General features: G+C 37.6%; 1 protein-coding gene across 3 annotated transcripts in view; it reads left to right on the top strand.

The window, feature by feature from the left end:
• Aff2 (AF4/FMR2 family member 2) overlaps positions 1-14,966 on the top strand; it is a 514,115-nt gene extending 499,149 nt beyond the window's left edge. For all 3 annotated transcript variants that reach the window (XM_005085893.4, XM_040744698.1, XM_013125099.3), the window contains 2 exons: positions 6,543-6,733; positions 10,868-14,966. In XM_005085893.4, the coding sequence (XP_005085950.1) occupies positions 6,543-6,733; positions 10,868-10,989 (313 nt within the window). In that variant the 3' untranslated portion in view covers positions 10,990-14,966. The remainder of the gene's footprint in view (positions 1-6,542; positions 6,734-10,867) is intronic.
• The last annotated feature ends 354 nt before the right edge of the window (positions 14,967-15,320 follow it).

Below are 15,320 nucleotides of genomic sequence, written 5' to 3' on the forward strand. Positions count from 1 at the left end.
CCACTCCAAATAATCACACAATGATGACATCACATTTCTTTGGCAACTACTTCAAATCCATTTTCTCCACACCAGGCCCTGTATGACAGATGGAATCTGAGATGAATTCCACATAATCTCTGTACCAAAGAAGAATAGAGTTCAGTGGAGGGAAGTTAAAAGTATAAAGAAAAATCCTATGGAAGACAAGTAGAAAGAGTTTGGGTGTTTGGGCTTATCCAAACAAGCATTCTTATCTCAAGCCAATACTAGATAGCCTAGCTTCCCAATTAGTAAGAATGGTGTACTCCTTCAACAGCCTCACACAGCACCTTCCAGGCAGCACCCCTGCCTTAAAAATCTCACTTGGCTAGTGATTGGAGAGTGACCTGCCAAGAGGTACTGCTGAACATGTTATTCTTGCATGAGTCTACCACAGGAAAACACATGGAGAGATGAATAGATGTTTGAGAATAGATTTGTGGGAACTATCCCTGTTGAGACTATGAAAAAATGTCCAGAAAAGTAATTGGAGAAAAGAGAAGAAAAATACTTTTAGAGGGTAAAGAAAAACTAGCAAGAATATTTTCTATGATAATACCTGTTTTGGGCTTTGTAGACCCAAGGAATAACCAAGTACATTATGTAGAATAAAAGGGGAGAGGAAGCAAATTTCTACAATGAATTTCCTGGTAAAATTTAAAATATAACAACAAAAATACTTGTAGATGTTTTGAAATTCAACTCCATCAATTTGATTATATATATATAATATACATGTATATTATATATATATATTTTATATATACAGTTTAATTGTATTGCAAATTTAGTGTGTCCTCATATCAAATCAATTGCAACTGCTTGTCTTTTCCAATCACTACTAATTCACAGGCCACATAGAAGCAGTTGGGCCAAATTTATGGATCCATGATAGAGAATTCTAGAAGTCATTATGCAGGGGTTTAAAGAGCTAGACATGCATCTCACATTTCATAGAAAGGTAACAAAAAGAAGGTGGGGATAACAACTGGAATTTGAATTTAGAAACTTGTTTGAAGTCCCCTTAAAAGCTGTTTCGGTAGACACGTGAGTGGTGAATATTCTGTTGAACGGTTTAAAACAAAAAGAATTTTCTATTTGTTTGGACATTGGCCAGTTCAAGTAATGCAAGGGTTCTGGTGGTCATTGCAAATACCATCTATAGCAACTAAAACTACCTCCCCATCACATACAAGCTTGTGAAAGGCAATAGTGGTATGAACAAAGTCATGAATCTGGGGAGAACACTGAAAGTCAACCAATACAGATAAAAAGATGATGATAGAAGAGGGTACATGTCAGATGAAATATTTAGTCAAGTACACAGAAAGATTGAGGTAGTGTGGTAGTTCTGATATAGAAAGGGCTTCAAAGGAAATCAGACCTGTCATCAAATCCTGATGTCTGTGTAATTTGCAGCATGGCCCTCAGGAAGAAGCCGACTACTTTGAAGTCTTTTTTCCAATCTATGAGACAATGGCAAGTCAAATATCTGTGTTGGCAGGAGGCTAGTGATAATAGTAATTAATCTGTAATATCTATGCTCAGTGCCCTGTTCAAAAAAATAAAAATAAAAAAACAAAACCAAAAGATAGCAACAAAACAACAGTGGCTATTGCTGCTGCCACGGTTATTGTTACTATCATTATCTCTTAAAGTGAGATGACATAACCAATCATGCTCCACAAAATCTTACAGCTCTTATTCTGAACTCACCCTGCTCTAGATTGCGAATGAATAATGAATTTTTCTCCTTCACTACAACAGTGTATTCATGTGTGCAGTGTATGTGTATGTACATGTGTATATGAATGTAACACTTGTCTGGAGACCAGTTATCAGTATCATTTATCTTCCTCTAATCACTTGAAACTTTATTTTTTATTGTGTAATTAAGTTAGAAACAAGCTTGCTTCCCATGTCAGTCCCAGATCCCTCTCCCTCCCCTCCATGCCCACTCCCTCCCTCCGGTCCCCAGTTCCTGACCCAATCCCCACTCCATTCCCCAGGGAAGGTAAGGTCCTGCCTGGGGGATCTCTAGAGTCTGTCATTTCATTCCTGGGAGGGCCCAAGATTTCCCCAAGTGTCCAAATTGAGAAAGTATCCCTCGTTGTGGGATGGGTCCCCAAAGTCAATTTGAGTGTCATGGATAAATATTGATCTACTACCCAAAAACCTGGGTCTCCTCACTGACACCCACATTCAGGGGGTCTGGATCAGTTCCATGCTGGCCTCTTAGCCGTCAGGCTGGGGTCCAAGATCTCCCCCTTGTTCAGGTCAGATGTTTCTCTGGGATTCACCAATCCAGTCTTGACACCTTTGCTCATCACTTCTCCCTCTCTGTCACTGGTTTCCAGGAGTTCAGTTCAGTGTTTAGCTGTGGGTGTCTGTCTCTGCTTCCATCTGTCACTGGATGGAGGTTCTAGGAAACTTTGTTTTTTAAAGTTGTAATCTCTTATTGAATCTGGAGCTCACGGATGGTCTAGATTGGCTACAGAAGGAGTCCCTAAAATCTATTTATCACCACTTTCCAGCACTGAAATTATGGGTGCTACCCATCATGCCTAGCTTTTGAAGTGAGTGTTGGGATCTGAACTCAGCTCCTTATGCTCACAGAGTAAGCACTTTATCCAATGAGCATCTCTCTCTAGCTCCCTTGTGTATTTCTTTTAAATAAGGGACCATTCATTGTTTCATTTGCCAAGAACCTATAGTATAGCAAACATTCTGCCAATGCTTTTATGTTGGGGCCTAGCCCCCACAGGGTCTCTGAGTTGTTTGTCAGCTGATAGCCACAGGTGCATCCTGTTTTCTAGTCCTGGTTTACTGCCCCAGCATTGCCCCACTGACATCAACATGTAGCACGAGGAAAACATGCTCTCTTCCACCTGGGGTTTTTCTACTGCGTTGTAAAACTATATATAAGACTGCTTCCTCCTACAAGGGAGAGACCTCTTGGCACTTGCAAAATAAAGACACTTCTTAGTACAAACAGCTGGACATCTGGTTTTTCTTTCCTAATACCTCGGGGTTGCTTGTGGCACGGGCACTGCACCTTTACAAGCAAATACCAATTATACTATTGCAGATTGCTCTCTTTATATGTTCAAGAGCATTTTATAATGGTTACAAAATAAGGAAATTCAATTGGTATTGTTTGAATATATGCTTTTTGACAGGCAATGTTCTAGAATGCTGTGGTATAGCATAGGAGGAAACTGATGAAAATCCTAGTCCTGGTGTGCATTCTGTTCTATTAGAAGAGAAATATAATTAACAATATATGATATTCCAGTTTCACTCTTCTACATGTAGCTATAAAGTTTGACCAGAAGAATTTGTTAGATTCTGCCTTCTCTCCTGTGTGTATTTTTTACTTATTTTTCAAAATGCAAGGTGCCCTGGGTGTGTATATTTATATCTGGGATCTCAGTTCTGACATCGATCAATGTGGCTGTTTTTATGCCAGTACCACGCTATTTTATTGCTATAGCTCTGTAGTGTAACATGAAATCAGGAATAGTGGTACCTCCTGCAGTTCCTGTATTGTTGAAGATTGCTTTTGTTATCTTGTTATGTGTGCATATGTGCATGCCTGTGTTTCTAATTGAAACCTAAGATTGTTTTTCAATTTCAATGAAGAATTGAGTTGAAATTTCAGTGGAGATTATAATGTTCTGTAAGTTCCTACCAATCCATAAGCATTGTATATCTTTCTGTCATCTTCAATTTATTTCTTCAAAGTCTTAAAGTTTTTATTATATAAGTCTAGATTATTGTTAATTGTATAGAAGAAACAAAAGCAAGAGAAAATTTTCCTGGAGCAAGAGAAGCAGCGAAACGATCTTGACTAAGATTTTGGCAAAGGATGACAGAGCAGGCCATGGAATATCTGCAACTGAGGATTCCAAGCAAGGAGAAATGAAGGGGGCCATGTAATCCATGAGGTCAAAGGAGACCAAGGGGACAATGTGATGATCTGATAAAATTACATGGTATATAACGATCAAATCAGGATAATCAGAATTTCATGTTCCTAAGTATGCACTATTTCTGTTTGCTGGTAACCTTAGAATTCTTCTCCTGAAAAAACATGTAGTAAGTTCTTATAAAACTTATACTTGCCCTACTGTGTGTAGAACACTATAACTTATTACTCCTGTGTAAATAACTGGGTTCTGGACCAGCTGTCAAATTATCCCATCTTCTCTTTCTTAGCCTATATTAGCCATGATTCTACCAGCTACTTCTATGAAATTGATCTTTTTTAGACTAAATGTGTGAATGAAAATAGACTTTTCAAGATATATGAGGCAAAGAAACATGCTTTACTTTTTTCTTACAACTTACAGACATGATAGAAAACACTAAATCCAATCTGCTATTTCAGTGTAAGAAAGTAAGGCCTGTCAAAGAGAATGGACATGCTTGGTGGTACATAGCAATTTTGTAGTAAGATGGGGTTAGAATCATAGAATCTTGGGATTCTAGCACCTATATTTTGTTTTTCAATATGTGTCTCCTGACAGCTTTGCCATTTTACTCTAAAGATTACAAATGAGAATGTATGGTTTTCTAGCTATAAACTAATATTTAAGACTTAATGATAATCACTAAAGAAAAAGTATTATAAATTAGCATGTGTAACCTGTGATGTCAAAGAATTTTATTTTTATATGACTAAGTAGCCCTGCTTGCTAATGTTCCTTAGCTTAGGAATCCTCATATCCCATCCCTGCCTTGAGAATAAATCATGCTATGGAGAATCAGGAAAATATTTCAGAATTCATAAACATGATGTGAAAACCCTTACATGGTCTTCAACCACACAAATACATAGGAAATTTGAAGATCCACCTTTCTACCAAGAATAGAACATACCATAAGACAGACTCCATTTGCAGAAATGCCTGAACTTTCCCTCATGACTGTGGGAAAAATCTATATGTATCTGAAGAACAGGATTTCAGCTGCAGTTGTTCATAAAATTTGTCAACAGCACTTCAGCATCTTGGTGTATGTTACCCATTCTCCAAACAAGTGTGTCTCTAAGCTATGAGCAGACACAGACTCTGAGAAACCTTGGAGACACAAAGTTGTCAATAATAGAAGTTGGTAAGGGATTGGAGCATGGTATGGGGCTTCATGGCAATGCTCTTCCATGGAGAAGAGGTTCCTTCAAACATGTAGTCTTAAATATAATTCTGCCTTGTTTCTGTTGTGTATGTTTGCTTTTTTCTAAGAGACTTTATCTGGTTTTGATGCCTAGACTGGTTAGTTTCCAATCCTTACCCTAAACAAACTTCATTTCTTAGCCTCTCAGGTATCTGCAGCTATGGGAATGTGTCACCACATAGTGCTGCCTATTTCTTTTACTCCCTCAAGATGTCCTGCCCAAAGTGGATACATCTATTCAGGAAGTTGCTTCAAAGCATGGCTGAAAAAAGGCTCCCTATGAGTGGTGCATAGATCTTGCTGCCATGGCCAGGAGATTGCTCATGCATTCAGGCTTGTCTTTAGGCAAGTCTACATCACTATGCTAAGCTTAGGTCCTGAAAATAGTTACTTTGAAGCTATGTGTAGACAACAGGTAACTCATTGTTACTGCTGTCAAAGAACTCAACAAAACGTGTCCAAATACTGGAACTGTCAAAAATAAGCTCTTGGAAGACTCCTATTTATAAACCAACATGAAGTTAAACAATCACCAGTCAACAGCCCACCTCCTTTGCACATCTTAGAAAATCCTTAACAGATACTCAAAGTCATACTTTTTTCTAGCTTCTCTAAAGCTGCACTTTGAGGGGCTTTAAAAATACACTTGGCTTATTGTGCCAACTGTTTTTGTGATGAACTGTCACTGTGGTTTCCACAAAACTCTTTGAAGATAGACCAATATTTCACATCATGTTTTCTAACTGCCAGTTGCCATTCTGAAGAGGTATAAGCATCACTGCTCTGAGCTGTTTCTTTCTTGAAACATTGTAACATGTCATATATACTCAAAGCAAGAGCTACATTTGTAAGTGGTATTATTGCTAGAGAAAGATTCACCCAAGTAACTCTCTCTTTCCCTATTCCTCTCCATCTTCCTCTCTCTGTTTTCAAACAAAAACAGCAGTGTACATAGAGGGCTCTACAGTTGTTTGAGACAATGAGAACTTCAGTATTTCCAATTAGAAAATGAACACAGGTGATTTATTCTAGAACCAGCACTATACCCCCTGGGTGGGCTAGTCAGATGGTATAGATCTGCAGTGGCAATAGGTTTCCCCTACACCAGTGTCTCCAAATAAATCTATGATGTTGATCAGAGTTATAAGATGTCTTAGAAGAGGCACTGAGATGTGGGGACTCAATTGAAGCTTTGTAAATCTTTATCACACTAAACTTTGTTCTGGATAGAGGTATTCTGAATAGATTCCACTGTGACAAGGGATCCTCCATGCTGTATGAGTCTAAAACGATTGTATCACTGTTCCCTACCAATTTAACCTGGCCTATGTCTTTCCATTCTCCAGGAACACTCCATCCCCAGTGTCTCTAAACAATGTTTCTCCCATTAACACAATGGGAAATTGTAACAATGGTCCTGTCACCATCCCCCAGCGCATCCACCATATGGCTGCTAGCCATGTCAATATTACCAGTAATGTGCTCCGGGGCTATGAACACTGGGATATGGCTGACAAACTGACAAGAGACAATAAAGGTATGATTATATGTTCTACTCTTTGCTTAAGGATGAGGATTCAGTCACTTATGCTTTGAAGGACTAGGTCCCTTGTACCTAATAGTCTTACATTATTCAGTTCTGATATCTATGTCTCAGTTGATAGGAAGTTAGCTTAGGACTGAAATAGTGACATATTTTTACATTTAGAGTTAGTAAAGGCCTAAATATTTATTTTCCTTTAAGACATGTTATTTTCAGAATTTCACTCAATGACAAGGTTCATATAGAGAAATGGTTACTAAGACAAAAAGAGTAATTCAAAAAAGATCTTGTTGTTTTCTGTCTATTTTTTGAGAGGTTAGGTAGAACTAAGGTCATGTACCTTTATTATACATATCAGCTACAGATGAATATATAACAACACAGTTTGCATTTCCAAATAAGGACTAAACATCAGCTAGGATTTCTTCACACACTTATAGGACTATTAAGGTCCTATTTATAGAAACACAAGTTTTTCTACAGAACAAATGCAAAGGAAACCCTGTTTCACAAAAATCAATAACCATTGATGACTTTTGCTACCATTCATGACCTCAGCCGTCATTTAGACTCCAAATAAAGCCTTACCAACCTAATATCATTGTGAAGTAAAACCAAAACCACACTTTTGCTCTGGCCATTAATTTGCTGTGGTTCATTCTATAAATTTCATTATAGAAAGTCCAGATGCAAACAAGGTAGGAACTTATGGGGCTCTACTAGAATCAACATGAAATAGGTAACAAACAGGCTAGAGTAATAGAAGTATGACTAATAATGGGGAGCAATTAGCCTCTTCCACAATCTAGGTTGCTTGGAGTAGACGTGGGTTGTGCTAGTTCCTAGGCATTTATATGAATTTTCAAAGATCAGAAAGAGGATATAGGACACACACACAGACACACACACACACACACACACACACACACACACATAGAGAGAGAGAGACAGACACAGAGAGAGACAGAGACAGACACAGAGAGACAGAGACAGAGACACTCTGGCTTCCACATATACCCAAACACATATGCACCCCGTAACAACTGTGTAAAAATAGAAATGCATGCATTTATATGCAACACACACACACTTGTATGCTCACCAAAGCTCATTTAATAATTTGAGACATTAACTGTGAACCTGCTATCAACTTTAATTGACTCCTAAGAATACATGCATGTAGTTATATCTGTTTGTACAGATTGCTATATCCTGTGTACTACTCTGTTTAGTTTTTGCTGTCTAATTTGTCCTTATTTTATAGTTGAAGACACTGAGCACTGAGGATATTTGAAGTTAAAATATTTGCACACTCTTCCCTCTCACTCTCCCTCCCATTAGGGTTTTTCTGTATAGCCCTGGCTGTCCCGGAACTCACTCTGTAGACCAGGTTGGTCTTGAAATCCCAGAGATTTGCCTGCCTCTGCTTCCAAAGTGATGTAATAAAAGACCTGTGCTACCAGTTTATCAGATATCTTTAAGTTTGCTAGAAGCAGCAAGTATCTGAATCCAGAATTTGAATTCAAACCAATAGGCTACTCTTCCTATCCAGAAAGCATATTCAGTAGCATGTATTTAGAGACCTTTGGTGAAAAGCTTGAACTCAGTTATCTGAACAAAGGCAATTCTTATGTAGCCTCCTTTCTTGACTTCTGGAAACCCAGATGCAAGTAGACAACCACAAATGCTCTACAATTGCAAGCAAAGACCTGGGCATCTTAAGATATGTCTGGTTTATCTGGTTCTAATCTGTCTTATTTTGTATTTGTCATTTGAGGAAGATTCAATATCTATGGATTTCCTTTTAAAATTGCATTTACTTTCAAAATCTGTTCAAGCAATTTCTTCTAAATTAATTGCAGAACTTTCCAGGAGCAGTGATGACTGTGCTGATACTAGGGTGAAATAGTGCTAATCTTGTCATTAGCACAGACAGCCAAGGAGTTACTAAATTCTCTGCCTAATATTGAATCAAAACAACACTGTCACTGTACCAACAGAGAGAATACGTGTTGTTGATGCTGCCACTGGGCTTGGCAGTGGACTAGGAAGAGACTCTATTTTGGAATTTTGTATTCACAGCCTTTAGCTTTTAACACATGTCATTTATTACCTGCTTGCATTTGATGATTCTTCTTACATCTACCTTGCATAAGTAGAAATTACATAACTCAGGAGCTTCTCTTTAGATAGAAACTCTACATCCCTCTCAGACAACTATGTAGAAGACTTTCTCACAGGGAGTTGTGTTTATGGATAATGAGCAGTGTTGGCTGTTTTGGTAGAAAGCCTTCATCCCTGCAACTGCCTGCCCATTCCCACAACTGCAGATAGCTTATTACAGAAGGTTCTGGTGCTGAAACAGGCCAAAGTACTGATGCTATCCTCTGCCTTTTGATCCAGAGGTCATACCCCTTTCCTGCCCTAGGTACATATATTACTCCATTGAAGTGGTCATTAAAATGGTGACCTGGAAATTTAATTTAAAATTCCAGAGACAGCTTTTCACAGAATGTTCAGAGGATGTGTTAACTCACATAATGCTCACATTCATTCAGCAATGACTAGTTCTTTAATATTTTATTTAGTATTGTATTACCAAAAAAGATATTTTAGATGCCAGAAGTAATTTATTTCTTTGTTAGCAGAAATTCCTTTTATTACATTTCCCAGGTTAGAAAGTATCACATAATGAAATTAAGTTGATATCTGGCAAAGGAACCATATGTTATATGTAACATAAAGAATAAATGCTTTGTTCAGTAAAGTATCATTTGCTGAGCAATCAAGTACATGTAATCTATGCATAGAATTTGGTTTCCAAGAAGGCAGAAGAACATCTCAGCCACTTTAGGATACCTCCAGTCCCACCCCTGCCCTCAATTTGAGTTCTTCATTCTTACCCAGCACAGGCATGGTTTCTTGTGGAAGGCTGACTCTGTGGGAAGCTAACAAGAAAAAAATGTCAGTGAACCCTCTTGGAACAAAGTATCAGATAAGTCATATGGAACAAAATGGTGCCTAGGGAATTTTTAGATGCCATACAGTCTTTCTCACATACACCCCGCTCCCAGTCAGACATTCTAGTCACACAGGTGAGTAGTTAGTAATGTAGCCTCAGGGCTATCCCATTTCCCAAGTCAGTCAGAAGTATCATGCCCAAGAGTGTGGCAGAAGTTGGCATGTGCTGGATACTTACAGGTCATTTTCTACCCCAAGAAATCAGTAGCAAAGCTTCTTAACCCAGATTATTCCAAGACATGTATTTAGTTCTGGATGATAATAGCCATAATTGATACTCAGGTTCACTTGAGTTTCCTATACTCTGTCAAAAAAGATCAGAAAAAAAGTGCACCTGGACCAAAAGAAAATATATTTTCAGTTTAATAGCATATAAATAAAATTTTTTGCATTACAGAAATCATGATGCTTATCAGGATCTATTTATTGCATTAGGGAGCTTTCATTAAAATGTTATAACACATATATATATTATATAAAATATTTTATACAAACATACTATGTACAATATTCAACTATATTTATGTATTTTCTGTATATTTTACAAACAAATATATTCTCATACATTTACAGAAATATGTTGCCAAATATGTGTGTGTTTTGTGTGTGTGTGTGTGAGAGAGAGAGAGAGAGAGATCATGTAACAAATATGTTCTCGAACATGCTGTTTGAGAAAGGATAGAGTTTTTTTTAAAAAATACTTACCATGAATTAACAAATTTAAATTAGTTTTGTTTCACTGATTGCAATAACACAAACATTGTGTTGTCAAGTTTTTGGATTTCAATAAACATAAACTAATTATATATATTATATATGTGTAATTCATACATATATAAAGATAAGTATATATAAATTCCATAAGGATAGATGATATTAGATAGATAGACAGATAGATAGGTACATAGATAGATAGATACATAGATAGGTAACCTAAGAAGCCCTTTATATTTTGGTTGTATGAAGGAATATATGAATGGGTGGATGAAAAACTGAATAAATGTTTCAATGACTGAATATTTATGGTATTAAGTAAAGCTTTTTCATCTGATGCATGGTTCCTTGATGTTAAATAAAAGCTTGACCATGTACTGCTCTGATTTTCAGAATTCTTTGGCGATCTGGATACACTGATGGGGCCTCTGACCCAGCACAGCAGCATGACCAATCTAGTCCGCTATGTTCGCCAGGGACTGTGTTGGCTGCGCATCGATGCCCATTTGTTGTAGTGGGCACTCTCCCAGCTCTAGCATTAACCCCCTACCTTTACCAGTGCCTGGACGGTCACTGGTGGAACTCCACTCATTTGGGAAAGTTCTCTTTCGTTATGTTTGTTTTTATGCATTTTTGATGTCTGCATAAAACTGAAGTCATTGTTAGTGGACACTACAACTTGTGAGAACTGTATGTTTTTTTATATTTGATATGCATTTCTCATATCTCATTATTTTTGTGCTTTATGGAATCTAAATTCCTACAATATTGATTTAAATCCACATGATTCAAAACAAAGAATTAGAAGCACATGTGATGATGAGAGGTTCCTGAGAACTCAAACAAGCGGTCTAATATACATGTGAACAAGGGACCTGCAGAGATTTCAGCAGTGGCCATTCCCCAAACTATGCTCTTGGGTCCAGAAAAGAATGTATTTCAGAATCCACTGTTAAACATTATCTGTGATTCTCACAAACTAAATCTTCACATGAGAATCTCCATTATCACAACTCATAGATTTTGTATTTTAACTATATTATAAAATCAGGAGTAGCAAGAAAAGTACAAGCATAAGAATTCTACTATTGCAACCAGAACACTCTTTTGTTAACATCCTGTTAATGATTACCTATTTTCCTACTATTTTAATGGTGAGAAGGAGAAGTAACATTTGGATAACTTTATGGCATCAGGTCAACTCCTTACCTGGGATTCTCTTTGTGCAAAGTTCCTTTTACAAGGAGCAGTTTGACAGATGCACATCTTAGTCATCAAAATATCACACTCATCTTAGACTTGAGAAGTCAGACTGGACTGAAGGACAGCCCTCAAAGAATTTCTTGCCTCTGCCTCATTTGTAGCCAGTAGGCAAATCTTTAATGTCAAGTATTTTCATAGATTTGCATATCAAATGTGTGAAATCAAAAGTCAAATTATCACTTCCTAGAATTAATAACGTACAATTAGTTTCCTAATGTCCTCTCTATCTGGACTTTCCAAATATTATCCATATTTTCTAGAACTTTTTTCCTTTTCCCACTCTGTTATTATTTCTTCCAGGAGATCATGGCTAAAATACAATCACTGATTCTTATTAAAGTTTATATTATTATGAATCATTTACATGAAAATTAGAAAGAAAACACTAAACTCTGTAAGTAAAACCTAACTCTTCTTTTTAAATGACAAAAATCTTGGGGTAGTGCTTCACCCTGGGACCCTTACAAATTCTCCTGAAGTTTGGGAACAGTTCAGCTAATGTGGAGCTTTTCCTTATGAATTATGACTATCTCTCCTTTTGATCCTCTACTTTCATCTTATGTCCCTAAACATCACCCTGTAAATATCCTCTTCAGTGTTCCAGCCCACCAGAAAAATGTCTCCAGAAATAGTAAACACTATACATTCATTAGTTACTTCTAATTGCCTGCTGGCATATAATTCCATGTAACCTTTATTCTGCTGAGTTATTGAATTCTCTTCACTAAGTTATGACCAGATAAATAATAGATACGTACATGAAGGACGCAAACTTGTATGATTTCTACAGCAAGTTATGCAGGTCTGTGATTAAAAACAGCAGGCAATCACTCTGTACTCTCATTGGAAAGGTTAGGTACTTCCGCAGTTGCAAAAGAGCCAGATTTGAGTTCTGCTCTAATCATTTTTGAGTTTAAGGCCCTATGTTGTATAATAAAGTTATGGGAGTTGCATTGCAATTGCTAAAGCCATGCTGTTTCTACAGGTGATATGTGCACCCTAGCTGCCGAAGCCTAAACTATTTCTGCTCCCAATGTGGTTGAGCTCTAAGTCTACAGTTTCAACAACAACACTTACATTTATACACACACACAAATGAAACCTAAACCTTTTCTATGCCTCTTAAATGAGGAAAATGAAAACGTGAAAGACAAAACACCACAGATGGGTGTCACATGAAATAAATGAGCTGATGACTTTCAGTAACTCCAGTTCTCTGTTTTCCATGGCCTACCTGGAATCTTTCCTGGTTATTGCTTTATAATGATACCTACTGGCTTGACTTGTAAATTAAACCTAGTCCACAATCCTAGGCCATCCTAGATTTACATACAGATTCTTTTTGAAGTTAAGTTTCCAGAAACTATAAATTATAATGGTAGGGGCAGTTTTCCATAGAAACAAGCAAATTGCCACATAGGGAAAAGACTTGTAGCTCTAATTTTCACAACTTGTTTTATCTTCTTATATACAACAGGGAGGCAAGAAGATGCTCTGTCATCTATGGTGGCTGAATAAAAAGTGTCATGTCAGCAGTATGATTATCAAATGTGGCAATTGAGCTCTGGATCACCAACTGATTATTTAGTAGACCCACTTGTAGAAATGAATTAAACATGGAGGATGAATGGAATATCTTCCTATCCCTGGAGATGGGGTGTCTTTGGTTTCCTTATTAAGAATTTTTACTGTTTCCTAGGCACTCTGGTCATCACAGTACAAATGGTGATGTTCATCATGGGTGTGTAGCTATCTGCACGATTGAAAGATTGAGGACTTTGTCAAGGGAATCTCTTCAGTATACCAGTTAAGTGGGAGGGATATGAGAAATATGGAAGGCAGTAACAGATTGTGCCTTTGGATATTGGTGGAGGCTTAGTGAGCCACATCCAAACAAGTCTGTGCAGGTGTGGTGATGGGCAGAGTAATAGACAGCGCCCCTGCCAAACAAATACAAGAAATAAGCACAGTCCTACAACTAGGTAGGGCCAGCACTATGCCTTCATTTATCACACAAGTTCCAACTATAGAGAGTCAGACAAGTTTGTGTTATGATGTTGGCTTGGTTTTGTACCTTTAATTAGCTTTGGATTTTTTAGTGGTTTTGTCATATTACTGTCTGAGTTTTGTAGGTAGGATTAATTTGAAAAGAGTTTGGTAGTGTGGTCCTTGGGGTAGAATTTACTTGTAAGCATGTTGTTAGCCAGCATATAGACTGTTAATTGCCTAATAATCTCATTGGGAAAAGCTAGTAGTTTTATATTCAGACAACATAATTGGAAAAAGGAGACAAGCTTCTGCAGCTTTTTAAATAGTTATGGTTGATATATCTTTTTTCTTTCAGGTAGTGAAATGAAAAGATCCAAATCTTTAGTCAAAAGTAGCAAAATTAGATACCATTGCCTAAAATATGTTTTGTTGAGTTTCCAAGTGGATGGATGGTTAAACACATTGGATTTGGTCTGCTTTGGAAAGATGCTAGTTGTACTATACCTGAAGCTATCTAAATCAGATTTTGTTTTATCTGAAGTTGGATCCCGGAGGTTGAAGTTAGAGTTTGAAGTTGAAAATCACTTTTGAAGGCAGACTTGATTAAGTATTAAGGGTCAAGCCCTTACTTCCTTCTCAACAGACATAATAAAATTCACCTGCATGAGTTAGCAGGTGGGAGAACCAAACTGGATCACTGGGTAGGACTACTCAGTAAAGCAATGAACTGCTTGCTTAGAGAAGCATCACTATCCCCACTGAGAAAAATGTGTGGCAAGTTGAAATAGCTACACAATATCTAACAAATGGGTGATTCAGTGCCCCCAAACTCTACTCTGTGGGGAAAAATATTGAGCCAGTTGTCAGGGTTCTGTTACAACTGGCAGACTCAATTCTTTGTCATTGTTGTTCTTGTTGTTGCTGTTGTTGTTTCACATTTCCACTCGCACAGCCTTATTCTCATAATTAAACTCTGATTCATTCTCTTTGGTGTTAGCAAACTCCAGTGACAGAAATGGCATCTGTGTATTGATAATCAACATTTACCCTGGCAGGGGACTAATCAGATAGGCTGTTCTCAGACGTTAATCCTACCATCTGATATTTCCAGCAAAAGAGAAAGTGTTAGTTCCCTTTCCATTCCCCTCCTCATGAATCTAGAAGCCCTCTGTACCAAGAGCATCACATTTTCCTCTGTAATCTTTTAACAAAAAGAAAACTGCATTGTGGGGAGGGCAGAGGGGGGTGTGGGTGGGGGGTGGAGGGTGGGAAAGCCCTTGGAGGCCAGACTGCAGTTCATGCCCCTTACTGCTTCTGACATAAAATGTTAAAGAATCATTTATAGTGCTCACACTGGGTTAGGGGACACTGAACTGCTTTTCAGATCCATGGTCAATCATCTGAGATTGGAGCTTTGCTGTTTCATTAACTGTGCAGTGTAGACTAATGGTGTTTAATAAAAATCATTCAAAATTGCAAACTCTTTTGGCAATGACCTCTATTTTCTTGGCTGTTTGATTGTATCAGACTTTGAGGTGGGAAAGGGAAAGCAAAAGAAACCTGCTAACGGGTTGGTGGTGGGATGCTGCAGCAG

This window comes from Mesocricetus auratus, unplaced genomic scaffold (assembly GCF_017639785.1).
Source record: "Mesocricetus auratus isolate SY011 unplaced genomic scaffold, BCM_Maur_2.0 Super-Scaffold_100003, whole genome shotgun sequence".
In the NCBI taxonomy this organism is placed as follows: domain Eukaryota; kingdom Metazoa; phylum Chordata; class Mammalia; order Rodentia; family Cricetidae; genus Mesocricetus; species Mesocricetus auratus.